This window comes from Eimeria tenella, genomic scaffold, assembly GCF_000499545.2.
Source record: "Eimeria tenella Houghton genomic scaffold, Eth_scaff33, whole genome shotgun sequence".
NCBI lineage: Eukaryota > Apicomplexa > Conoidasida > Eucoccidiorida > Eimeriidae > Eimeria > Eimeria tenella.
In genome coordinates, this window is record NW_013543122.1 from 183,496 (window position 1) to 210,329 (window position 26,834).

General features: G+C 43.2%; 4 protein-coding genes across 4 annotated transcripts in view; 3 read left to right on the forward strand and 1 right to left on the reverse strand.

The window, feature by feature from the left end:
* The window catches only part of ETH_00005740 (membrane-attack complex / perforin domain-containing protein, putative), a gene marked incomplete at both ends in the record, with an annotated part of 6,881 nt that extends 5,090 nt beyond the window's left edge, over positions 1-1,791 (forward strand). The window contains 3 exons of the mRNA XM_013376284.1: positions 65-418; positions 1,125-1,359; positions 1,622-1,791. Of these exons, the coding sequence (XP_013231738.1) occupies positions 65-418; positions 1,125-1,359; positions 1,622-1,791 (759 nt within the window). The remainder of the gene's footprint in view (positions 1-64; positions 419-1,124; positions 1,360-1,621) is intronic.
* A 4,630-nt stretch (positions 1,792-6,421) lies between these two features.
* Positions 6,422-9,098, forward strand: ETH_00005745 (uncharacterized protein; the record flags this gene model as incomplete). The annotated part of the gene is made up of 5 exons (XM_013376285.1): positions 6,422-6,464; positions 6,954-7,098; positions 8,017-8,070; positions 8,423-8,567; positions 8,763-9,098. 5 exons carry the CDS (start codon positions 6,422-6,424, stop codon positions 9,096-9,098), a joined length of 723 nt encoding a protein of 240 aa, XP_013231739.1.
* A 4,434-nt stretch (positions 9,099-13,532) lies between these two features.
* On the forward strand, positions 13,533-13,736 carry ETH_00005750 (uncharacterized protein; the record flags this gene model as incomplete). Its single annotated transcript, XM_013376286.1, has 1 exon — positions 13,533-13,736. One exon carries the CDS (start codon positions 13,533-13,535, stop codon positions 13,734-13,736), a length of 204 nt encoding a protein of 67 aa, XP_013231740.1.
* Positions 13,737-14,066: 330 nt separating this feature from the next.
* ETH_00005755 (uncharacterized protein) lies at positions 14,067-26,477 on the reverse strand (the record flags this gene model as incomplete). The annotated part of the gene is made up of 21 exons (XM_013376287.1): positions 14,067-14,239; positions 14,417-14,680; positions 15,011-15,089; positions 15,743-16,386; positions 16,700-16,750; positions 16,966-17,370; positions 17,567-17,999; positions 18,156-18,262; positions 19,065-19,088; positions 19,416-19,499; positions 20,029-20,114; positions 20,823-21,064; positions 21,644-22,068; positions 22,536-23,000; positions 23,356-23,430; positions 23,622-23,747; positions 23,946-24,029; positions 24,229-24,378; positions 24,867-25,664; positions 26,116-26,190; positions 26,453-26,477. 21 exons carry the CDS (start codon positions 26,475-26,477, stop codon positions 14,067-14,069), a joined length of 4,815 nt encoding a protein of 1,604 aa, XP_013231741.1.
* Positions 26,478-26,834: the final 357 nt, after the last annotated feature.

Here is a 26,834-nt window from a genome sequence, read left to right on the forward strand (position 1 = left end):
GCCCCCGGGGCCCCCGGGGCCCCCGGGGCCGCCCGGGGGGGGCCCCGGCCCGCGCGCCCGGGAGCCCGCGGGCGACAAGGGAGACGCACTTCGCGGCCGGCGCGAGGGACCTGCGGACCGAGCCGGAGACAGAAACGACACACTTCCAGACGCCCTTGGAGACAGAGTTGGAGACAGAGTTCGAGACAGAGTTGGAGACAGAAATGACAGGGCCGCGGACCAGCGCCTGTGCGTCCTCAAGGTCTGCGACTTCGGCAGCGCCGCGGACTTCGCCGAAAACACCCCCACCGCCTACCTCGTCTCCCGCTTCTACAGGGCCCCCGAGATCATCATCGGGGCCAAGTACGGGCCCCAAATCGACGTTTGGGCGGCGGCAGCCACGCTCTACGAGCTGGCCACTGGCCAGGTTCTTTTCCAGGTCCTTTTCCCTTTTTTGCGCTTTTTTCTTTTTTGCGCTTTTCCCTTTTCTGCGCTTTTCCCTTTTCTGCGCGTTTCCCTTTTCTGCGCTTTTTTCTTTTTTGCGCTTTTCCCTTTTTTGCGCTTTTCCCTTTTCTGCGCTTTTCCCTTTTCTGCGCTTTTCCCTTTTCTGCGCTTTTCCCTTTTCTGCGCTTTTCCCTTTTTTGCGCTTTCCGGGGTGTTGGGGGCTTATTCGCTCTTTTGGGGTTTCGCGCCTCCGTTCTGCTCCGGGACTTCGCAGCTTCTTTTCCACCCTTCGTGGAGCGCTTTGGGTTTGGGGTTTGGGGTTTGGGGTTTGGGGTTTGGGGTTTTGCTTTTCGCCTTTGCTTCTTTGGAGTTTTCGCTGCGGGTTTGTTTGCTCCGGCATTCGTGGAGGTTCGCTGCAGCGCTTCGCTTTCGCTCTTCTCGGGTTTTGTCTTGACACCTTTGATCGTTTATTTCGACTTCTGAGTGCATACATTTCAAGTTTTATTTCGACACTTTTCAAGTTTAAGCGGATTTATTTAAAGTGTACTTGCTGCTGCTGCTGCAGCAGCAGCGGCAGCCGCTTCTCCCGTTGCTGCGCCAGCAGCAGCCCCAGCCCCCCACCACGTCCCCCTCACCCGCCGTCGTCGCTGCTGCTGCTGCTGCTGCTGCTGCTGCTGCTGCTGCTGCTGCTGCTGCTGCAGGGGCGGACGAACAACGACATGCTGCGGTGCATCATGGAGTACAGGGGCAAGCTGCCGAACAAACTGATAAGGGCCGGGCAGCTGGCGCACCTGCACTTCAACCAGGACTTGGAGTTCGTTTTCAAAGACAAAGATCCTTTTTCGAAACGCGAAGTTCCGAAAGTCCTGAGGGACCTGCGCCCCTGCAGGAGCGTGACGGAGGCGCTGCTGGAGAGGCAGCCCTGCTGGCTCAAAGGTCGCGCTGCTGCTGCTGCTGCTGCGGGTTGCGCTGCTGCTGCTGCTGCGGGTTGCGCTGCTGCTGCTGCTGCGGGTTGCGCTGCTGCTGCTGCTGCGGTCGCGCCGCTGCAGCTGCCGCCGTTCCGCTGCGGCTCCCCGCTGCGCTGCTGCTGCTCCCGCCGTTCTGCGGCCCGCGCTGCTGCGCTGCTGCTCCTCGGCTGCTGCTGCGGCGGAGGCCGCTTGTCCATGCTGCTGCTGCTGCTGCTGCTGCTGCTGCGCAGGGAACAGCCCGAAGGCGAACTTCGTGCGGAAGAAGCTGAAGCAGTTTGGGGACTTGATTGAAAAGTGTTTAATTTTGGACCCCCAAAAGAGACTCACTCCCGACGAGGCGCTGCAGCACCCCTTCGTCAAGGAGACCATTCACTTCGTAGACGCGGGACCCAGGGCCTAGCAGCAGCAGCAGCAGCAGCAGCAGCAGCAGCGGCAGCAGCAGCAAGGCTGCTGGTGCTGGTGGTGGCTTGCTGCGGCTCGTGCTGCTGCGGAAGAAGAACGGCAACAACAGCAGCAGCTGTAGCAACAGCTATAGCAGCAGCAGCTGCTGCTGCAGCAGCAGCAGCAGCAGCAGAAGTTTAGGGAGAAGGAGGTTGTTGAGGGGGGGTTGGAGGCGAAAGGCCCGTTGTGAGGAGACAGCAAAGAGACAAAAGGAGACAGTTTCTTTCTTGCATTTGAGCTGCTGCTGCAGTCATTTATTTCTTTTATTTCATCATTTGTTATTTGCTGCCATTGCTGTGTACAGGCTGCTGCTGCTGCTGTGCTGCTGGGGTGTATGTACACCGCAGCCCCGAACGCTGATTTAGGGTTTGGGGCCGCCCGGCCTCACCTGCAGCCCTAGCCTTTGCAAACCCTAAATTGGGGTTTCCGTGCCACGCCCGCGATTGCCCACCCCGCGCGGCCAAACCCTTTTTTAGGGTTTAGGGTTTGGGGTTTCCGCGGGAGCACAGAGCTGCCCAGGGCCCCCTTGTCGCTGCAACGTAAGTGCAACGGAGCCTGCTGCTGCTGCCGCAAGCAGCAGCAGCAGCAGCAAGTGCCTCCTGCTGCTGCTGCTGCAGCTGCTGCTGCAGCTGCCGCGCTCTCGCGCTGCCGCGCCGCTGCGCCGCGGCGCTGCCGCGCAGCCAGCGGGGACTGCTGCTGCTGCTGCTGCTGCTGCAGCTGCTGCTGCTGCTGCTGCTGCAGCAGAGTCCCCAAACCCTCGTTTTAAACCCTAAAAAAATAATTAAAAACTAATTGTGTTTTTTTTTGCTCTTTAGAGCACCAGGCCCTTAGCCGAGGGAGACAAGGAGACCCCCAATTGCCCCTCAAGGTTCGTTCTTCTTTTTTTGTTTCTTTTTTCTTTTCTTGCTTCCTTTTTGCTCCTCTTTTCTCTCTTTCGCCTCTTTTTTGTCTCTTTTTTGTCTCCTTTGTGTTTCTTTTGTCTCCTTTTACTTACATGTTTGTTTGTCTCCTTTTTGTTTCTTTTTTGTCTCTTCTTTCGCCTTTTTGTCTTTTCTAGATCTCTTTTTGTTTCTTTTTTGTCTCCTTTTATTCTTTTTCCCTTTTATTTGTTTTTTGTCTCTTTGATTTTGTCTCCTTTTTGTTCTTTAATTTGTCTTTTTATTTATTTCATTTGTCTCCTTTTATTATCTCTGTATTATCCCTTTTTGTCTCTTTTTATATCTCCTTTTGTCTCTTTTTATTTTTTTAATTTATTTATTTTGTCTCTTTATTTGTTTTTCTTTATTTCTTTTTGTTGTCTCGTTTGATTATTTATTTTCAATTATTTATTTTTAATTATTTATTTTCGCTTTTTATTTTTTGTTTATTTTGTCTTTTTATTTCCTTTTTGCCGTTTCATTTCGTTTGTCTCCTTTTGATTCTTCTTTATTTATTTTAACTCAATTTATTTTTGTTTCTTTTAATGTATTTTCATTTCCTTCACTTTAATTTTATTTCTTTTAATTATTTCGTTATTCTTTCATTTGTTACTAATTATTATTTATTTATTTATTTCAGATTTAACAATTTCTTTTTTATTTTTTACTTTTTTAATTCTCTTGTAACTCTTAAAAGGCTTTAGTTTAAACTTTTCGCTTTTATTTTATTTTAGTTTTTATTTTTATTTTAAATTTTTTATTTTTTAAACTTGCAGTTAATTCATTTCTTCATTTTGTGGCATTATTACTACAACTTGCTTTTTCTTTATTTCTTCATTATTCCAATTATACATTCTGTTGTTCCTTTCTCTTTATTATTTATTATTAATTTATTTATTTATTATTTGTTCATTTATTTTATTATTTATTTGTTTGTTTGTTCTTTTGTTTGTTTGTTTATTATTTCCTTGTTCAAGTGTGTGTCTATTTGTGTATTTATTCCTGGTTTATTTATTATTTATTGTTGATTATTTATTTATTTATTCTTATTTGTTTTCGTTATTTAATTTTTAATTATTGAATGATTTAATTTATTTGCTTAATTTAATTAATTAATTATTTAATTATTCATATCTAATTTTTAATCAGTGCCAACAAACCCTAAACCCTAAACCCTTCATATGTGTTTCCCTTTCTCTAATGTCTTTTTCTCCTTTCCATTTTTTATTATTTTTATTTATTTATTTTATTTATTTGTTTTATTATTTTATTTATTTATTTATAATTGTTTTTTATTTGTTGAATTTTGCAGGCTGCCCTCTTCGGTTTCCGCTGTATCCTGAGTAACTCGCCCCTAGGGTTTAGGGTTTAGGGTTTAGGGTTTAGGGTTAGTGGCTGCAGCAGGTGTGGCTGTTGTTGATTCCCTATTTAGCTGTTTCTTTCGTTTCTTTCTTCCTTTTGAACTTTAGACAAGTACATTATAAAGAATTTAAAAAGAAAAGAAATTAAAATAAATTAAATTAAAATTAAATTAAATTAAATAATTAAAATCCTTCAAACTTTCCATTTTCTTGCATGCGTTTTTAGTTTCTTTTTTGGAAAATCTTATCGGGACAAACATATCCATTTTGCATTTCTTCTATTTAATTTATTCATTTGATATATTTGTTGTATTTTATTTATTTATTTTATTTGTTTATTTTATTCATTTTATTTTACTTATTCTATTTTATTTATTTCATTTTGTGCGTAATATGCAAACAAGATAAAATGAAGATTCCATTTTTCGTTTTTAGTGTATTTGAATGACATTTTATTACTTTACCCTTTAATAATGTGCATTATATATTATTGTATATATAATATGCATTATTAAAGAATAAAATAAATAAATTATAAATGAAGTATCTTTTTGTTTCTTGTTTGCTTCTACATATCGTTAATCAATATCTTCTGTTTTCGATTGCTGTATATGTATGTATATATATGTATATTTATATGTTTTTATATATATATTGATATATGTATTGATATATATATAAATATATATATTTATATATATATATATATTTATTTATTTCATTTATTTTTTTGTATTTTAACAATTAAATGGACAAAATACATGATTTATCCCCTTCCATATATATATCATATATATATTTTACATATAAAGCTTTATAATATTTGTATAGAGAGATATGTATTACAATAAAGTAGACAAAATATCTTTCTCGCATTTGATGATATTATAAATACAAATAGAGACAAATCAATAAATTGTTTATTGAAAAGTAATTTAAAAACAAATGAAATACCTTTTTATATTTAAAGGCTAAAAAGGTAAAATGGAAAAATAGAAAAAAGAATATTGAATATATCTGTATGCGCAGGTGTACATGCACCACAGTGCACAAGCGGGAAATTCGTTTTTTGTTATTTCAAAGTTTTTATTATTTTCAATTAAATAAAGAAGATATAAAATCCGTTTTTATTCTTTTTGCCGTTTTGCAAAAGCAAACAAAATCCAGAAAATGGATTTGTTGCTTTTCTTTGCTTTTCCGAACAAAACACAAAACTTCAAAATCGACACATATATTTATTTTTTACCTTTTATTTGTATATTTATTCATTCATTATTTATCTAATTACTATTATTATTCGTTATTTATTGTTATTCTCACTATTATTTAATTCAATTTCTCTCAATTTCCGCTCCCGGGCAGTCTCGCGTTTGTCTTTTTTCTTTCACGATTTGGTTTTATTTCTTTTATTTCGTTTTACTTATTTATTTATTTATTTATTTATTTGTTTATTTATTTATTTACTTATTTTGATTTATTTCTTCAATTTTCTTTTATTTTTAGAAAGAGTTCCGAACGCGGCTGAAAGCGGTCCCCTGACTCATTTTGGCGCGAAATAAGTGGAGGGTTTTTTCATTTCGGAGTCGAATTTCTTCGCGAAAAGTCCCAAAATGGGAAAATTAGATAAAATGGTTAAATTATTTGTTAATTGGCGTTTATTTAGCGACTTTTTAGACTCAAAAATGGCCTTTTTAGTCCCAAGTTCCTCCAAATTGAATTCAGAGTCGCGCGTTGGCGAAATCGCAAAAAGACTCGACGGCGCCGCGGCGCCGTCGGGTGTACGTACACCGGGGGCTGTACGTACACCCGGGGGCGCGGCGCTGGCTGAAATCTCGTTTAAATTGAATTATTTGAATTCAAAAGAATTAATTTCGTAAAATTTGAGAGAAATAGTTTTTAAAAAGCTCCAAAAAGCAGCAGAGGACCCCGGGGCGCTGCGCTGCTGCTTCGAGCCGCTGGGCGGCGGCCGAGCGCCGCTGCCGATGCCCGCCCCCAACTGAGGCCTAAATGCCCCGTTTTTTCGCGTTTAAAGAGTTAAAATGCAATTAAAATCGAAAATAAATGCATTTATTCGGTTAAATTGGGAAAAACGCGTGAAAACGAGCCGTGGGGAGGCCCGGGCGACGCAGCGGTCCGGTTTACAGCGGGCAGCAGCCGCAGCAGCAAGCCGCTGCTGCTGCTGCTGTGTGGCTGGCAGCAGCAGCAGCAGCAGCAGGAACAATTAAATTGGTTTTAAGTTTCTTCAACTGTTCCGTTTTATTTTTTGGATTTCAAACTCCTTTCAAACCCTTTTCCCCCTCTAAACCCTAAAATGAAACCCCAATCGGAGTGGGCGGCGGCGGCGCCCGATAAAGGTGCGCTCTTGGAGTTATTTTCTTTTTTTCTCTTTCCCTCTTTTCAATTAACTCGAGGGTTTAGAGTTCAGGGTTTAGGGTTAAGGGTTTACGCCTGCTCAGTCCCACTCAGGGGGGAGAAAGCGCAGCCAGCGTGTGCCAGCAGCCAGCAGCATCGACCGAGGGTTTAGGGTTTAGGGTTTGGAGTTGGGCAGCTTCACACGCCTACAGCTCGGCCCCAAACCCTAGGGCCTGAGAGGGTTAGGGGTTGAGGGGGAAGGGACGAGGGTTTGGGTCCGGATCTAGGGTTTAGGGTTTAGGGTTTAGGGTTTAGGGTCTAGGGTTTAGGGTGTGTGTGTGTGGGCTTTCCGCGGTGTCTGTACACCTCTGTACCGGATTTTTCGCGTTTCTCTCAGGCGCATTCTTCAACTTTTAATTTATTTCAATTTTGATTTATTTATTTATTTATTTATTTATATATTTATTTATTTGTGTTATTTATTCTTTCAGACAGAACCCGAAGAGATCCAACTCTGCAGTCTTTTCCCACTTCCGCCGTCAACGGCCCCGAGCTGCAATATGCAGGAACTGCAGTTGTGAAGGAAGTTATTAAATCAACTGAAGAAGTTGTCAAGGAAATGAGGACTTGGCTCAAGTGCAAACCCTAAACCCTAAACCCTAAACCCTAAACCCTAAACCCTAAACCCTAAACCCTAAACCCTAGGCCGGGGTTTGGGCCTTAGAGCGGTGCGCGCACTGGAGTTGTGAAGGAAGTTATTAAATCAACTGAAGAAGTTGTCAAGGAAATGAGGACTTGGCTCAAGTGCAAACCCTAAACCCTAAACCCTAAACCCTAAACCCTAAACCCTAAACCCTAGGCCGGGGTTTGGGCCTTAGAGCGGTGCGCGCACTGGAGTTGTGAAGGAAGTTATCAAATCAACTGAAGAAGTTGTCAAAGAAATGAGGACTTGGCTCAAGTGCAAACCCTAAACCCTAAACCCTAAGCCCTAAACCCTAAACCCTAAACCCTAGGCCGGGGTTTGGGCCTTAGAGCGGTGCGCGCACTGGAGTTGTGAAGGAAGTTATTAAGTCAACTGAAGAAGTTGTCAAAGAAATGAGGACTTGGCTCAAGTGCAAACCCTAAACCCTAAACCCTAAGCCCTAAACCCTAAACCCTAAACCCTAGGCCGGGGTTTGGGCCTTAGAGCGGTGCGCGCACTGGAGTTGTGAAGGAAGTTATTAAATCAACTGAAGAAGTTGTCAAAGAAATGAGGACTTGGCTCAAGTGCAAACCCTAAACCCTAAACCCTAAATCCTAAACTCGAGTTCTAGTCCTTACTAAATAAGAAACCCTAATTAGAGCATCATCACTAAAACCTAAACCGTAAACCCTAGGCCCTAAATGCTACACTCTAAATCTCACTAAGCAGTAAACCCTAAAGTCTAAAGCTCCAACCCTAAGGGGTAAACCCTAAACCCTAAACCCTAAACCCTAAACCCTAAATGGAGGTTTGTGGAATTAGGGAAGACACTTATTTGAGTTTCCTAACTCTGCACTGTCTGTACACCTCAGGACAGGTATTGCCCCTGATGGGACCCGCATGATGACTGATGAGGCCTCGCAGTGGTGAGTGCTGTTGCTGCTGCTGCTGCTGCTGCTTTTGCTTGTGCTGCTGTTGCTGCTGTTGCTGCTGCTGCTGCTGCTGCTTCTTGGTGCTGCTGCTGCCGCTCTGCTCCTGCTTCTGCTTCTGTCGCTGCTGATGCTGCTGCTGCTGCTGCCGCTTTTGCTGCTGCTGCTGCTGTTTCTGCTGCTGCTGCTGCCCCTGCTGCTGTTTCTGCTGCCGCTGCAGCAAGAATGCACCAGAAACTGTGCATCGACAGCAACAGACTTAACCCAACCTCCCCCCTCCCCCGCTGCCGCCGCTGCTGCTGCTGCTGCTGCCGCTGCTGCTGCTGCTGCTGCTGCTGCTGCTCTGCAGGTACCAGGACTTCTACCAGGCGACGCTGCGCGCGGACAAAGAACACGAGTGTCTCCCCGAAGGGTCTCTGGTGGATTACTATTATTGGAAGTGTCCCTTTTTGGCGCACATAGGCCCCCTGGACTTGGTCATGATGCACTCCCAGGCGCGCAAACCCTAAACCCTAAACCCTAAACCCTAAGCCCTGCACGCCCGCCCGCGGCGACGCCGCTAACTCCAGGAACGCTCCCGCGGTTTGGAGGGAACAAAGGGTCTAGGGTTTCCCAGGGTTTGCGAGGGTTTGCGAGGGTTTGCTAGGGTTTAGGGTTTAGGGTTTAGGGTTTAGGGTTTGCGAGTGCAGGTGAATCTGCGCGACGGGACGCACCTGCCGTGCGACCGGCTGCGGGAAGCCACGAAGAATTTGAAAACCCTCGAGGGTTTGGCGAGGAAAAGAATGGAAATAGAAAGGAGACAAAAGGAGACACTTTTAGCAGCAGCACTGCAGCAGCACAGGGGCCACCCGCTGCGGAAGGAGGGTTTCTACACGCGCTACTTCTGGAGGCCCTTTCACCAGCACACCATTCAGCAGCAGCAGCAGCAGCTGCAGCAGCAGCAGCAGCAGCAGTTCGACCAGCAGCCAGAACGGATCCCCACCGTCGTCAGGGAGGCCGAGGAACACTCCGCAGAACTCGCCTAACTCGCCGCTGCTGCTGCTGCTGCAGTTGCTGCTGCTGCTGCTGCTGCAGCAGAAGCTGCTGCTGCTGCTGCTGCTGCTGCAGCAGGTTGCAGGCTCTCCTGAAGTGCATTTGCATGTGGATGTGCTTGCTTGCAATTTGCATTTGTTTGCAAATAAATGTTTTCTTGCAAAAGTGGATTTCATTTAAAATGCAATTGAAGCGCATGCATACAGTCCGCAGCTGTCTGTACACTCCAACCCAACAGGTAAAGAGACACTCGAGCGCAGCAAAGACGCTTGAGCTTTTTTTGTGGTTTTCCCTTCAATTCGTTACCCCCCAAACCCTAAACCCTAAGCTCTAAATCTTAAACCCTGAAACGAGGCTTGATACGCCCTTTTGGGAGGGACTGCTATTAGAGAAATTCGAGGAACTAGGAATTAGGGTTTAGGGTTTAGCGAGGGTTTAGGGTTTAGAACTGCTGCGGACCAGCTCTCGACGAGCAGCCCTAGGGTCTCCTTCTAGGGCCTAGGGTTTAGGGTTTAGGGTTTAGATCTTATTCCAGAAAGGGCTCAAGAACATGAATCGGCTTCTGCATGCACTCCAGAAGCTTCTCTGAATTTACTTTCAAAATAAAAGTGAAATTTCATATTTGGGAGTTGAGGGCGCTGAGGTGTATGTACACCTCACGCCGCAGCTTGAGAGAAAGGGGCTTCAAAAACTCCATTTCTCATTTTCTCCGAATTGAAATTATAGTTTTAAGTAAAAGATTTTAAAAAGGAATGCAAAGACAGGCGCTAGCTGGGGCGTGCACAAGGCGTTGAGGTGTACAGACACCTCAGGCGCCGCGCAGCTGCTGCGGCGTCACTTCGGAAAACGGCAGAAAATGAATTCATTTAATTCTAATACTGTTTTTTTATATTTTTTAATAATTATTTTCATATTTAGAAACAGAAGACTTCTCCGGGGGCCCCTGGACTCACCAGGGAGGCCCTGTGGGCTGTGTTGCCTTCTGCTCCGATTCAAGTTGAACTGGCCTTATCTTCGGATTTTTGTCGCTCTTTTTTCAATTTTTTTCCGATTTAAAGAATTATTTCAACTTTATTTCCACTTTGGACGGACGTTTCCCCCGAAACTCGCCAGTTACTGCGGTATCCCACCCACCATGTCAGCGGCAGCAGCCGCAGGCGATTCTGCTGCTGCTGCTGCCTCAGCGGGGCCCCTAGGCGGCGCTGCACAAAATCCCCTAGCCATTTGCGCCCCCCTTTCAGAGCTTTTGGAGAAGAATCCCGCAGGAGGGGCCCCAGGCAGCAGATCGCAGCAGCAGCAGCAGCAGCAGCAGCCGCAGCAGCAGCAGCAGCAGCAGCGACAGCAGCAGAAACGCAAAGAGCCGCAGCTGCTGCGCTGCCCTGTCGACGGCTGCTCACAAACCTTTCGAAAGAAGGCGCGGCTCGAAAGACACCAGCAGTCCCACTCCGACGAGGTGAGACAGCAGCAGCAGCAGCAGCAGCAACAGTATTAGTAGGAGTCGGAGTAGTTGCAGGAGTAGTGGCAGCAATTGCAGGATTAGTTGTAGTGGCGGCAGCAGCAGGAGCAGCAGTAGTGGTGATAGCAGCAGCAGCAGGAGCAGCAGTAGTGGTGATAGCAGCAGCAGCAGTCGCAACAGCAGCAGCAGCAGCTGAAGTAGTAATAGCAGGAGCAGTAGTAATGTTAGCAGCAGCAGCAGCAGCAGCAGTTGTAGTGGCAGCAGCATAGCATCATTTCTGGCATCAGAACTAAGCAGCAGCAAGTCTAGCAACGGCAGAAGCAGCAGCTGCGAGCCCCGCAGCAGCAGCAGCAGCAGCAGCAGCGTCCGTGGAGTGTCTGTACAGGGTGGGTGTGGGGCGTGGGGTGTACGTACAGCGGCAGTTCAAATGCGAGTTGTGCAAAAGTGCATTTAAAAGAAAAGAACATTTGCAGCGCCACTTGGTGCTGCGCCACCGGCCAAACAAGTCCCAAGAACTGCAGCAGCAGCAGCAGCAGCAGCAGCAGCAGCAGGAGGGGGCTGCAGAGGGGCCTGCTGCTGCTGCTGCAGCCGCAGCAGCAGCAACTGCTGCAGCAGCAGAGACGTACGCGTGCGAGCACTGCAGCAAAACGTTCGTCCTTAAGTACCATCTGCGGAGACACCTCAAGACTCATATGCTCCTTTATAAATGCCGTGGGCTGCTGCTGCTGCTGCTGTTGCTGCTGTTGCTGCTGCTGCTGCTGTACATATGCCTGGGTGCCTCTCGCCGTTGCTCGTCTGCTGCTGCTGTCCATCACTGGAGCATGAGTCCCGAGAGGGGGAAAAGGGAGAGGAAAAAGAAGAAAAGGACTTCAAAAAAGGAAAAAAAGAATTAAATGAATTAATTTGTCCTCATGAAGGCTGCGGGAAAGTCTTCACCAGTTTGAACCAGCTGTACAGACACCTCAAGCGCGCAGCGCAAAGTCAGGCTGGAAATAAATAAATAAATAAATAATAAATATTAAATAAATGAATAAATAAATAATAAACGATTAAATAAATAACAAATAAATGAATAAACATAAATAATATTCATTAAATGGAAGCCAAGAGGTAATAATGCTGAACAGACTGCATGCACGCGGTGTATCTACACAATAGCACGCATGCATTTTTGCATTTCTTCTTTTATAAATGCAACGTTTGTTTATTTTAAATAATAATTCTTTTTTATGATTCTTTCTCTATAAATGCAAAGTTTATTTCATTTTAAATAATGATTAATTCTTTTTTATGATTCTTTTCTTACAAATGCAGAGTTTGTTTTGTTTTAAATAATAATTCTTTTTTATGAGTCTATTGAGCTGAAGGGCATAAAGGGAAATAATTGAATATCCTTTTCCTGACCCTAAACCCTAAACCCTAAACCCAAAGCAGCAGCACCAGGCACTGCTGCTGCTGCTGCTGCTGCTGCAGCTGCTGCTGCAGCAGCATGCGTTAGGCAGCTCGAATTGCTGCTAGAAGAATGCCGTTTTGAAGGGTTTTTGTCGTTTATTTTGTTTTAATTTGTGGATTTGTTTGTTTGTTTTTTAATTAAGGAAAAAGAGATTATAAATGCCCTTTTTGCGGAATTCAATTTCCCGTTTTCTCGGCGCTCGTGGCGCACAAGCGGTCTGTACACTCCAACAAAGTGCACCAGTGCGACCAGTGCGGAAAGGTATTTTTTATTTTTAATTTATTTTTAATTTTTCCCAATTATTGTCATTTATTTTGAATTATTATTCTTTATTTTGACTTATTGTTCATTTTAATTTATTATTCTTTATTTTCATTTATTATCCTTTAATTAATCATTTTATTTCCCGCAGGCTGCATTTTCCAATTCGAGTGTATGTACACTTCAACTCCCAAGTCACTTGGGATCTTTTTGAGATTCCTTTCTTGTTTTTACTTGAATTATTTATTCATAATTAAACGCAATTTAATTTAATTTAATTTAATTTAATTTGTTTTAATTTAATTAAATTAAATTTAATTTATTTGTTTTATTTTCAAATCGCAAACTGGCCCGCGGGGTCTATGTACAGGCCTACTCCCGCCCAGACCGCCTCAGAGCCCACATACGGGTAAACCCTAAACCCTAAACCCTAAACCCTAAACAGAGTAACAGTTACAGTAAAGTGGATTAAACTAAAATGAATTAAATCGAGGAGATTAAAACAAAAGAAAAAAACAAAATAATCAATTAAAAGTATCAACAAAAGAACAGCAGCAGAATAAAACAAAAAACCCATAAAAAACCTAATTAAAAAGTATTGAACAAAAGAATAAACCAAAGGAACTATATAAAAACAAACAAATAACATAAATAAATAAATAAATTAATTAATTAATTACTTAAATAAATAAATGTTTTGTTTTTGAACAGAGCAGACACCCGAGTGTGGGGCCCCACACTGAAGAGCTTTTAAATGCTGCTGCTTCTTTCAAGTGTCCAGACTGCAGCTTGTGCTTTTCTTCGGTGGGAGCTTCATTTTAAATAATTAATTAATAATAAATAAATAAACAAATAAATAGTAGTTAATTAGTTAGTTAATTGATAATTAAATAATAATTAATTAAATAATTATTTTATTTATTTTCGTTTTGCTTCTTCCCGTTTGTTTTTGGCATTTTTGCATTTCATTTTTGGCATTTTTATTTTTTTGAAAGTTTTAAATTCAATTTCAAGTTCATTTATCGTTTTTATTATTTTGCGATTATTTAGATTTTAATTATTTATTTTTTGTTTCGTAATATTTAATTTTAAATAATTTGTTTTTATTGTTTGTTATTTGCTGCTGCTGTTTGCAGAAAAGCAACATGCGGCTACATGCAAGAGTAAAGCATTTAAATGAAAAAAGATTTATTTGCAACTTTTGCTGCTCCGCTTTTGCCTACAAAGCTGTCCTCCGCAGACACGTAGCAGCTAAACATGCTGCTGCTGCTGCTGCTGCTGCTGCTGATGGCGGTGCGGACGCCGCAGCAGCAGCAGATACGACGGCAGCAGCAGCAGGAGCAGCAGACACTAGCACAGCAGGAACAGATACTACCAAAGCAGCAGCAGCAGCAGACACTGCTGCTGCAGCAGCAACAGCAGAGACTGCTGCTGCAGCAGCAACAGCAGAATCAGCAGTAGCAGCAGAGGCGAGCACTACTGCAGCAGCGGCAACGGCAGAACCAGCAGCAGCAGCAGCAGCAGGAGACAAAAGAGACAAACAAACGAATTTAAAAAGCAGCAAAAGAGCAGGAGCTCAGTTCCTAGTAGATGCTGTTGCTGTTGATCTTGTCTGCCCAGCAGCAGCAGCAGCAGCAGCAGCAGCAAAACGAAGACAAGAAAACTGATATCTGGACTTTTTCTTTGCTTCGAACTGCTGTAAATTGGCAATTGCGCAAATGAATAGAATGCAATTAAATGATTAAATGATTAATTGATGATTAAATGATTAATTGAATTAAATAGTTCAATTTAATTCAACTTCCAAACAAAACTGTCTCCGTTCCACTTCTCCGTGCCCACGTGAAACAGCCCCACAGCAGCAGCAGCAATTTGTCTCTTTTTCTTTCCCCGCAAAATTGCTGCTGCTTTCATCTTCAGCATTTTCTTCATTCCAGACAAAGACAAAGACCAGCGACTCGTTGCTGCAGCAGCAACAGCAGCAGCAGAGCAGCAGCAGCAGCAGCGCAGCAGCAGCAGCGCATAAAAAAAGAACTGATTCCGAATGGATTTGCAAGAACATTAAAAGCAAAATAAAGACAAAAATGAATAAAATGAACATAATTTCAATTAAATGCACTTTTGAAAAAGTGAAAACTCACAAAGAACGTGAGAGACCATGTTGGCTCTTTCGGCGGCCATGGCCTCCTGGAGTGTATGTCCACTGAACCACTTGCACTTGAAAGCAACTGCGTTGTGGACTTGGCTTTCATTTAATTCATTTCTTTTCCTTTTTTCTTTTTTTTCTTTCAAAAAAGATCCCGCAATTGTCACTTCCGACAAAGACTCCAGCGCCGCCTCCAACGCAGCTTTTAAGGCCTCCAGCTTCTTTCCTTTTGCTGCTGCCATTTGCCGCAAAATCATTTCTGAAAAACAATTCAAAAATCCATTTTGCTTCTTTTCAAGTCTTTTCCAGCCTAAATAGTTCTTAAATAATCAATTAATTCATTAATCTAATTAATTCTATATAAATATATATGTAAATGTTTCTATATTTAAAAAAGATATATATATATATATGCATGCATGCATCTATATCGACAAGTGCAAAGTGCGCTGCGGTGTACGTACACCGCGCGCCGTTTGCATGCGCCGTTTGCTGCTTCTCTTTTCTCTCTTTTTGTTCATTTATTTGTTTATTATTATTAATTTATTTATTATTATTAATTATTTATTGTTTATTGTCTATTTTTCACCTTTGTAGGCCTGACACCACATGTCCAGAGCCAACTTGGAACTCAGAACTTGCAGCTGGGCTTCGGGCGACAGCGTCCTCTGGTGTACGTACACCGCAGCAGCAACAAAACATTTTGCAAAATAATTCAAAGAACTTTTACGCAAACTCTTTTAGTTATTCTTTCAATCTTTATGCAAACTCTTTCATTTATTCCTTTTAATCTTTATGCAAACTCTTTTATTTATTCCTTTTAATCTTTATGCAAATAGTTTTATTTATGTTTTTAATCAATTTGTACATGAGGCTTCATATATATAAATATCTGTAAATACACATATGTTTATATACATACAAATGTATATAAATCCATATACGTATAACATGTACTCTATAAATATAAATATTATTATATTACAGAAATATTGTGTATGTATTATATATATGCGTTGTATATATATATATTTATATCTATGTATATTTATATACAAATATTTACGCATATAAATGTATTTAATTGTATTAAAAAAACACCAATTAAATATGTTGATAAAAGCACCAATTGAATATGTTTAATTGTACTTACATAAACAATTAAGTATATTTACTTGTATTTAAACAAACACCAATGAAACATATTTATGAAACATTTAAATTTAAATTTAAAAACAATTAAATATATTTTTTTTTAAACAAACACCAATAACCACACTTATGAAACAACCAAATTTAAATTTAAATTTAAAGATTTTACCCGTGCACTTCTTCTGTCTCTATTCCCCCTTTTTGTCTCTTCAAAACTAAACCCTTTTCTGTCTCCTTTTGGTTCTTCAATTTCTGCATAAATGTTTTCCGGAAGATCTTCTTTGGGGGCCCCCCCGCTCTCCTGGGGGCCCCTTGGGAAGGCTCTTTGGGGTATTTCTGGCAAGGGCCTTTTGGGGCCCCTCGAGGGGGCCCTCTGGGGGCCCCCGGGGGGCCCCTGGGGCCCCTGGGGGCCCCCCTGGCTAGTACCCTCCAAGGGCCCCTCCGGGGGGGCCCCCTGCGAGGGGGCCCCCATGGGGGGCCCCTGGAAAGCCTCCGGGGGGCCCCCAACGGGGGCCCCCGGGAAAGTGCCCTGGGGGGCCCCAAGGGGGGCCCCCTGGGGGGCCCCCTCGAGGGGGCCCCCCTGGGGAGAGGGAAGGGCCCCCCTGCATCTGTAAGAGAAGTCAATTGCTGCTTTGAGAATGGAAAGAGGGTTTGCATAAGTTGCCATGAGTTTATTTAATTCATTTAAAAGTTTATTTTCGTTTTTAATTGGCAAAGGGTTTAGAGACAAATAAAAAGAAGGGTTTGGAGAAGAAGCCCGCGAGGCGTCCTTCACGTCCGTCACAAACCCTAAGTCAATCGAACTCCCCAGGTCTGCACGCAAACCCTAAACCCTAAACCCTAAACCCTAAACCCTAAACCCTAACCCCGAGTCAATCAGACTTCCCAGGTATGCACGCAAGTCCTAAACCCTAAACCCTAACCCCGAGTCAGTCGAGTTCCCCTGTATGCAAACCCTAAACCCTAAACCCTAAACCCTTGGTAAGTCTTTTCGTGTATTTGCAAACTCTGGGGGGTTTCAGCCCTGGGGGCTGGACATAAACCCTAAACCCTAAACCCATTTCGCCGCATGCAGCCGCTGGTAAGGGCTGCCGAGACAAACCCTAAACCCTAAATCGTAGTTTACCTCCGCAGCTGTCTTGAATGACTTTCATTGCGACGTAGGCGGGACCCTTGGCTGCAGAAGGAAAGAGACACACACGAGGGTTTAGGGTTTAGGGTTTAGGGTTTAGGGTTTAGGGTTTAGCCGCACGTTCCCCACGTGCTGTTGCTGCTGCTGCTGCTGCTGCAGTTGGCTGCCAATGGAAGATTGAGGGTTTAGGGTTTGGCGCATGGCTGCTGGTCGCTGCAAAGCGTCTCCCAAACCCTAAACCCTAAACCCTGAACCCTCACGGTGGAGGAAGAGGAAGGAGTAGAAGAGCTTTTTGGCGTTGGGCTGGTTAGGGTTTTCGAAGACCACAAACCCTGGATTAGGGTTTATCCAGAGGCCCACGAGGGACTGAATAATGACGAAGAACAGCTGCAAAAAGGGACTGTCTCTTTGCTGCAGCAAGGGTTTGACAAATCTGCTTCTGAAGACATTGGCGAGGCTCTGCAGTGCAGCAAGAGAGCCTTGGTAGCTGCTGCTGCGGACGTGCTGCTGCTGCTGCAGCTGCTGCTGCAGCTGCTGCCACCCCGAAGGCATTTTCCCCTTTTTGCTTTTTCCAAACATTCCCGAGAAAAAAGACTTTATTGCTGCTCCCAACTTCGAAAGCAAAGAACTCCGAAACTCCTCCACCGCCGTGTGCAGAAAGAACGCTGCGCGCCCGAAAATAAACACCCTTTTAGGGTTTAGGGTTTAGGGTTTGGGGGCGTTTTCCGCGGCTTTTTGCAGTGAAATGACCATTTAAATGCCTCAAAATAAAGCCCCTTGATTAATAATTCATTAATTAATTATTAATTAATTAATTAGTTAAATGATTAATAATTAATTAATTAATTAATTGGCTTTTACCCATTTGCAGCCCCGCAGAAGTGAGTGCTGCGCCAAAGGGCTTGTTGATTTGCTTCGGATTGAATTTGTCTCCTTTACTTTCAATCCAAAGTTTGGTGAAGACAAGTGCTGCGTTGCTGCTGCTGCTGCTGCTGCCGCGGGGGAGGAAGCCAGCAGCAGCAGCAGCAGTGGCGCGGAGCTGCACCCAGGTGTGCAGCAGCAAGTTGCTGCTGCTGCTGCTGCTGCTGTCGCGCTTCACTATGTTTGCAAATTGCAGCAGCAAATCCAAATTTGACAAAAGTTCTTTTGCTGCTGCTGCTCCAATCTTTTCTTTTTTTCTTTTCACCCCTTCAAAGCTCTCCAGAGTCTCCAGCAGTCTCCCCAGCTGTTCTCTCCTGCTTCTCACGCTGCTGCTGCTGCTGCTGCTGCTGCTGATTTCGGGGCTCTGCTGCAGCTGCAGCAGCCAGCGCATGCGCAAGAAAGCCCCGCTGCTGCGGATTTTCGCGGGTCGTCTCTGGTTGATTTAAATGCATTTAATTCTTCATTTAGATGTTTATTCAATTAATGTAATTAATTTATTCATTTAATTTATTTAATTAATTTATCTCACCTGCTGGCCAATGCCAAAGTAAGCCACGGCGAAGCCGCCAATGCGCTTCAACTTGGCTTCGATTTGCATGAGGGAGTTGTCTGCGGAGAAGACGAAGTTCGCGGCAACTGCGGAAAAAGGCGGAAAACAAACGCGGAAACGCTCAAACTGATCCCAAATGAATCCAAAATAATAAATTATTTGAATTATTGGATTCATTTCGTCCAAAAATGACAAAAAATCTCGAAAAATGACCCAAGTTTCGCCGGAAAATGCAAAACGCCAAAACTTGAATCTGCTGCTGCTGCTCCCCACGAACTCCTTTCTTTCCACTTCTTCTTCAACTCTTTTTTATTCTTTTTCTTTTTATTTGTTTAATTAAATTAATAAGTGAATTAATCAATTAATTAATTAATTAATCAATTAATAAACAGCGCTCGTCGCACAAGTCCAAAAATCCGAAAGAAGGCCGCGGGCCTGAAATGAAATTAAAAAATAAATAAATAAAAATAAATAAATAAATAAATATAAATAAATAAACATAAATAAATAAATAAAAATAAATAAATAAATAAATATAAATAAATGAATAAAAATAAATGAATAAAAATAAATAAATAAATATAAATAAATGAATGAAATAAATAAATAAAAACAAATACATGAATAAAAATAAATGAATAAAAATAAATAAATAAAAATAAATAAATAAATAAATAAATATCAATAAATAAATATAAATAAATAAATGAAGAGGGGAAGAAAAATGAATAAATTGCATGAGGTTTAGTCGAAGACAGAAGCTTCAAAAAAGAGAAATTTTAGTTTACTTTGTTTTTGAATTTAAAATCAAATTAAAATTTATTTATGATTTGATTTGTTATTTGATTAATTATTTGTTTGTCATTCGATTTATTATTTCAAACTAACCTTTTTTGCCCTTCTTTCCGTTTCCTAAAAAAGGCAAAAAGACAAAAAGTCATTTTTCTTCATTTTCTATTTGTCATTTCATTTTTATTTTATTTTTTATTTTTGCAATTATTTTATTTTCGTTTTTTCAATTGAAGACTTTCCATTTGCACTTTATTTAAATTTAATTCTCTTCATTTTGTTCCTTTTGTTTTCAATTTGTGCATGCACTGAATCGCCCATGCATTTTTTTATTTGACTAATTTTATTTTCTTTATTTATTAATCAATTAATTAATCAGTTATATAATTAATTAATTAATGTATTTGTTTATTTTTAAATTTTATTCATTTATTTATTTCATTTATTTACCTGTTTGCAGCAAATCAACTAAGGCGGCGTTCATTGGGCCTCCAAGAGTTCTGTCCCAGTCTTCTCTCATGAAAGGGACAATTCCTAAAAAATAAAATAAAAATAAAAACAGAAAATAATAAATTAAAAATAAAAACTAAATTGAATAAACAAATTGAACAAAGTAGAAATAAAATTAAGTAAATGGCACTAAATAAACAAAATAAATGAAAAAATAGTATTCCAAAAAACACTTTTTATGGTTTTGCATGCAGCTGATGAACAAATAAATAAAAAGAAATAAAAAGAAAAGTAAAAAACAAACCGGAGATAAATGCCACTTTTGAATAAGTGGCAATGTGAAAATTGAATTGTCAGAATAATAAACATTTAACAGAAAAATGCAATAATAATAAAATAATAAAAGAAATACAAGAAAAAGGAAATTAATTGCAAAGAAAAAAGTGAAAGGCGAATGGTGGAAGAAATGGAGAGAGAAATGGAGTGAAAGCGCGAAAAAAAGCGGAGAAATAAAGGAAAGAATAAAAATAGATACATAAATAAATAAATAAATTATTTAAATGCAAAAAAGCCGAAAAAAGAAAAGATTGGGATTGAATTCAAGTTGAATCACCTTGCTGCTGCAGCCGCTGCACGCGGAGTCGGAGCCTGTCGTTCAAAACTGGGTCTCTTTCGATTATTTCAAAGAGTTTTCTGTCTCTAAAATGCTGATTAAATCGAACTATTATATCTAAAATGGCTGAAAAACATCCTGTGCTGATTAATCCGTTGAAAGATGGAGCTGGAGATACACCCGAAGACAGCCGCTGCAACGCCGAGCTCCCTGTACACCCCACGCCGTACGTACACCCCAAAACCGAATTTTCCAAAAAGCAAATAAAACGCAGTTAATAAATAAAAATAAAATAAAATAAAATAAACAAAAGAAGTGGAAATGATTTGATATATTTCTTTGTAAATTGTTGCAAATGGAAACAGAAATGCAAATAGTTGTAAAAATTCCAAAAACTAAAAAGAAAGAAAAGCGGAGAGAAAATGGAGTTCGCTGAAAAAAGAAAAGTGCCAAAAATGAAATTAAAAAAAGAAAAAAGAAATTAAAAAAACATTAAAAAGATATTTAAAAACGGGGCAAAAGGGAGATAAAAAAGAGATAGAAAAGAGACGAAAAAGATAAAAAGAAACAAAGGTAAAGAGACAAACAAGAGGAAAAAAAAAAGAAATAAAAACAAAAAAGAAACAAAAAAGAAGAGACAAAAAAGAAACAAAAAAGCGGGGAAAAAAAGAGACAAAAAAGGAAATAAAAAGTAACAAACAAGAGACAGAAAAGAGATAAAAAGGAGACAAAAAAAGAAATCAAAAATAACAAAAAGGAGAAAAAAAAGATGAAAAAAAAATGAAAAGAAAGACGAACAAATTGCCTTGGCGCGGGCCTCAATGTCTTCGGTGCTGGTGAACACAGCGACTCCTGCTGCTGCTGCTGCTGCTGCTGCTGCTGGCTGCTGCGGCGCTGCTGCTGCTGCTGCTGCTGCTGCTCTGTCTAAAAAACTGTCTCCAACTGTCTCTTTTTTTTCTCCTTTTTTTGTCGAAAATAAATTTATTTCCGCAGAACAAAAGTCTTCCGAAGTCCCGCGGTTTCCCAACACATATTCCTAAAAACAAACATTTTCATTTTAATTCATTTTAGTCCATTTTTAATTCATTTTAATTCATTTAAGTTCATTTTAATTCATTTTAGTTTGCTTTTATTTGTTTTATCCATTTAATGCACTAATTGTTGCACATTTTTGTTTTTTTGCTCAAATATCAAAAAAGAAATACTTTTTTGAGCTTCCGCTTCAGTTAGTTGGTTTATACTTTTGCCTTTATTATTTTTTATTTTTATTTTCTTTTTGCAATATTTACAATTCAATTCAAAGTTGCATTTATATTTACACTTTTGCATTGTTAACCCTAAACCCTAAACCCTAAACCCCAAACTCTAAATCCCAAACCCTAAACCCTAAACCCTGAACCGTAAACCCTAAACCCTGGGCCGTAAGCCCTAAAACCTGGACCGTAAACCCTAAACCCTAAATCCCAAACCCTAAACCCTAAACCCTCAAGCCCAAACCCTAAACCCTGAACCGTAAACCCTAAGCCTTCAACCCCAAACCCTAAACTCTGAACCCTAAACCCTAAACGCTAAACCCCAAACCGCAAACCCTAAACCCTAAACCCTAAACCCTCACCGCAGTGACGCTATGGAAGACAGTCTCTTTGTGTCCCCTTGCCAATCTGCTGCCAATCTCTTTAAGTCCCTCCAACTCTTTTGCTGCTGCTGCTGCTTCTGCTTCTCCCAAACCCTCGAAAGAGTACCTGCGGGGGCCCCCTGAGGGTTGGTATTCAATGCGCACTCTTTCTGCAGTTGGTGCTGCTGCTGCTGCTGCTGCTGCTGGTGGGGGTCCCCTGGGGGCCCCTGCGGGGGCCCCTGCGGGGGCCCCTGCGGGGGCCCCTGCGGGGGGCCCCGCGGGGGGGCCCCCAAAGCGCATGAGGTAGCGGCGCTGCTGCGGCAGTGCTGCTGCTGCTGCTGCTGCTGCTGCTGGTGCAGCAGCAGCAGCAGCACCTCCGCTCTGGATAATTGCTGTTGAGATTTGGAAGCTGCTTGTGGCTGTGTCTGTAGCAAACGAAAAGGAATTTAATTTAATTACCATTACTTAATTTAATTGAATTAATGTTGTTTAATTGAATTAATGTTATTTAATTTGAATGAATTGATGCTATTTAAATGAGTTAGTATTATTTAATTCAAATGAATTGGTATTATTTAATTTAAATGAATTAACATTATTCAATTTAAATAAGTTAATACTACTAAATTTAAATAAATTAATAATATTTTATTCAAATAAATAAATATTATTTAATTCAAATGAATAAAGTTGAATTAACGTAGAAAAATGAAAAATGCATTTATGCTAAAAGTAGAAAAAAGCAAAAAGGCTTTTTTGAAGAGAAAACTCGGGAAAAAAGAAATAAAAAGATCTTGAATAATAAACCAATAAAAGGAGTTTAAATAATTAAAAAGAAATAAAATAAAGAAAGAAATAAAGAAATAAAGAAAAAGAAATAAAATGGATTTACTGTTTGCTGCCTGGAGAACGCGGTCGACGACGAGCTGCTGCTGCTGCTGCGTGAGGTGTCCGTACACCCGAACCTGGAGTTCCTGCTTGATTTGGAAATCAATTTCATTTTTATTTTTATTTAAAGTTGCAGTTAATTCAGCTTTTCTTTTTGCAACATATTGGACCAAAGCATCCAAGTCGTTGAGCTGGAGGCTGGCGCGGGCGGCGTGGGTGTCTGCTGCTGCTGCTGCTGCTGCTGCGTCCGCCGCTGCTGCTGCTGCTGCTGCTGCTGCTTCCAGCGCAGCCTGCAGCAGCTGCAGCACCAAGTCTATCAAGTGTCTCCCTATTGCTAAAGGCCCTTCTAATTGGCCAAGTAAAAATAAATATATTTCAGATAAAGGAATAATTAATTGGCCCCTTCCTCCCAGCAAAAGGGCCTTCAAGTTCTGCAGAGACACCTTCGCGCTCGTCACCAAGATGTACGCTGAGGCCCAAACCACAAATCAGGGTTTAGGGTTTAGGGTTTCCCGCTGAGGGCTTGTGGTTTAGGGTATGCATGGTCAGCAGGCTACGCTTCAGCGTAGAAGTCTTGCCGCTTGGGGTCCAGGATTCGGGATTTAGGGTCTCGCGTTTAAGCTTAAGGGTTTAGGGTTTAGGGTTTAGGGTCTAGGGTTTGGGGTTTGGGTTGGGTTTGCTTACATGAAGCTTGGAGGTAATAAGTCGCTGCAGCAGCAAACAAAACCAAAGAAAGAAAACCCTAAACCCCAAACCCTGGACCCCAACACCTTGACGACGAACGCTAAACCCTAAACCCTAAACCCTAAGCCCTCAAGCCTCACACTGCAGCATGGCCTGCGTTAAATAAACCCTTTCCGCTACTTCTGTTATTGCCTTCAAATCTCCTCTTTGACCCGCTGAGAGACAAAGACAAAGAAAAACCCTAAACCCTAAACCCTAAACCCTAACCGTAGGCCTTAAGCCGCAAGGCCTGAATCCCTAATTCCAAATCCTAGTCCCCAAACCAAAAGCCCCGCGACCTGAACCCCAAGCTCTAAACCCCACACCCTAACCGCCAAACCCTAAACCCTAAACCCTAAACCCTCACCTTCGGCCAGGGCCTGTTCACCCCGCTGCTTCGCTTGCTGCAGCTGCTGCTCATAAGTCTTTGCTGCTGCTTCTTCTCGCGCGCGAACTTCTTCTTGAGTCGGCACTTCTGCGAAGCTGTGGGGCCCTGCGAAAACCCCAAACCCTAAACCCTAAACCCTAAACCCTAAACCCTAACCCTAAACCCTGAAGGCACGGAGGCGGCGGGGAGGCACAGGCGCGAAAGAAAGAAGTGAACCACTGCACTGCTTGGGATAGCAAGCAATAAGCCCTAAACCCTAAACCCTAAGCCCCAAACCCTAAACCCTAAACCCTAAACCCTTACTTGCGCTGTGCTGCTGGTCAATAAAGGCCATTTTCACTTTCTTTGATTTCTTTGAAGGCACCGAGCGCGGCACACACTCAACACCTGTACAGACACAAGCCCTAAACCCTAAACCCTAAACCCTAAACCCTAACATGTACCAGCAGCCCCTAAACAGTAAACCCAGAAGCCTAAAGTCCGAAGCAGGTCCACTACAGCCCACAGTCTCCCTAGCTCTCGTTCCTGCGGCCTGAACCCCAAACCCTAAACCCTAAATCCTAAACCCTAAACCCTAAACCCTCACCGGAGTACGACAGCAGCGATGCTGCAAACTCCCTCAAGACGTAGCAGTAGCTGCTGTCTTCGCCCGGGCCGTTGCAGTACCTTGCTGGCTGCTGCAGTGCTTCTGCAGTGCTGCTGTTAATTTGCTGCTGCACCGTCTCCAGAAACGCATCTGCTGCAGCAGCAGCAGCAGCAGCAGCAGCGACAGCAGCAGCAGCTATTACAATGCGGCGGCGCCGGCAGCAGCAGCAGCAGCACGAATGGCAGAGCCAACAGCAGCATACAGGCAAAAGTAACACTACTAAAAGCTGCAGCAGCAGCAGCAGCAACATCGGCAGCAGCAGCAACAGCAGCAGCAGCAGCTCCTGTGTTTCTCACCTTCTGCAGCGAGGCGCGCTGTTGCATCCGGGACTATTCACAGCAGACAAAATAAAAAAGAAATAATTAAATATTCAAAAATAATAAAATGCAATTTATTAATTTTGTTCACTCTTTTATTTTTTAACTAAAGGCGTGAGGTATATTGAGAGCAACAGCAGCAGCACCAGCAGCGGTAGCAGCAGCAGCAGCAGCCGAAGCAGCAGCAGCAGCTTTTGACATTTCCCCGATTCAGGCCTTTTTGTTGCTTCGGATGTTCGCACGGCTTTTTGTCTAACTCACCCGCGTAAGCGTTTGCTGCTGCTCCTGCTGCTGCTGCTGCTGCTGCTGCTTCCGCAGCTTGTACTGCTGCTGCGTCTGCGGCGTCATCGTACATGGTGGGCTCATATGCAGCACCAGAAGGACGTCTAGACAATGGCGTTGCTGCTGCAGCAGGTGCAGCTGCAGCAGCAGGTGCTGCTGCTGCTGCAGGTGCTGCTGTTATTGAAGGCGCTGGTGCTGCTGCAGGTGCTGCTGCTGCTGCACGTGCTGCTGCTGCTTCTGCTGCTTGTACTGCTGCTGCATCTGCTGCGTCATCGTACACTGTGGGCTCATATAGAGAGGAACGTCTAGATGGTGCTGCTGCAGCAGGTGCTGCAGCAGGTGCTGCAGCAGGTGGTGCTGCACGTGCTGCTGCTGCTGCTGCTTCTGCTGCTTGTACTGCTGCTGCATCGGCTGCGTCATCGTACACTGTGGGCCCATATAGAGAGGAACGTCTGGATGGTGGTGCTGCAGCAGGTGCTGCTGCAGCAGGTGCTGCTGCAGCAGGTGCTGCTGCAGCAGGTGCTGCTGCACGTGCTGCTGCTGCTTCTGCTGCTTGTACTGCTGCTGCGTCTGCTGCGTCGTCGTACACTGTGGACCTGTTTGAAGCAGTGGAGAAGCGTCTAGATCCTGCTGCTGCTGCTGATGTGTCTGCTGCAGTTGCTGCTGTGTCATCTGCTACTTCATCATAAACTGGCTCATTTGCTGCAGCAGCCAAACGGCTCCCCTGGTTTACATAAGGGGGCTCATACTGCACCCAGGAAGCTTGCGGCTTTTGGCCTGCAGCAGCAACACATGCGCAAACGCTGCAACAGTTGCTGCTGCTGCTGCTGCTGCTGCTGATTCTGCTGCTGCTGCTGCTGCTTGTGATGCTGCTACTGGTGGCGGTGGGGCCGGTGCTACTGCCACTGGCGGTTCCAGTGCTCCTGCGATTGTTGCTGCTGCTACTCGTGCTGCTGCTGCTGTTGCTGTTGCTGCTGCTGCTGCTGTTGCTGCTGCTGCTGCTGCTGCTGCTGCAACAACAGCTGGGGCGTTTTGCTCCAGCAGCCAAGGGTTACCTAGCAAGCTTTGAGCCGGGGCTTGGTGACGAGCTGCAGAAAAGCCAACGCATGCACGGGAGTTTTGCAAATAGAGATTTACACAATTATCTGTTTTGCATTTTAATGTTAGCTGCTGCTGCTGCTGCTGCTGCTGAGGGAGGCAGCACCAGGGCTCAAGTGTATGTACACACCGGCCTTTCCAAGCGCTTCCACATCAGCCAAAGCTGAGGCGATAAAAAGAGCCACGGGAAGCAGCGGCCCTGTGCCTGCGCGCAGCAGCAAACCGGCAGAACCGCAGCAGCATGAAGCAGCAGCAGCAGCAGCACAGGGAGCGAGACCCGCTGCTCTGTTGCTCTGGAAAATACAAAAAGGGAAAAGGAAAGCCAGGAGAACTGGCGGGCTGTAGTGAAACCGCGGGCAGCAGCAGCTTTCCGCGCAAGACCTAAAGCTTCAGGTGGACGGACACCCCAAGAAAGCAGTGGAAAGCGGCTTTTTTTGGCGTCAGTTCCCTGACATTTGAATTCTCACCGCGATTAAAGAGATATTTGAACATTTTGAGCAGAACTTCTTTTGAAATGGAACAGATTTCCGCGGCAGGTTGCGATCATTTCACTCAGCTTGAGCTGTCTAGACACCTGAAAGAAGCGGTCGCCCGGACTAAAACACGGAGCCGCGACTGCATTCGGCGGGCAAACAGGCCCTAAAATAAAAGCCAAACAAATATAATTTAAATAATTAAATTCTTTTCATTAATGAATCCGTTGGCCTCTCTCGCCGGGCCACAGCTTCTTCGCCCGAGCTCAAACAGCCTGCTGCACGGGCCCCGCGTCCTGCGGCGGCTTTTCTGGCGGCGCTGCAGCTCCATTAATGGATTAAAACAGTTAATTTTAATTATATTTTTAATTCAAAT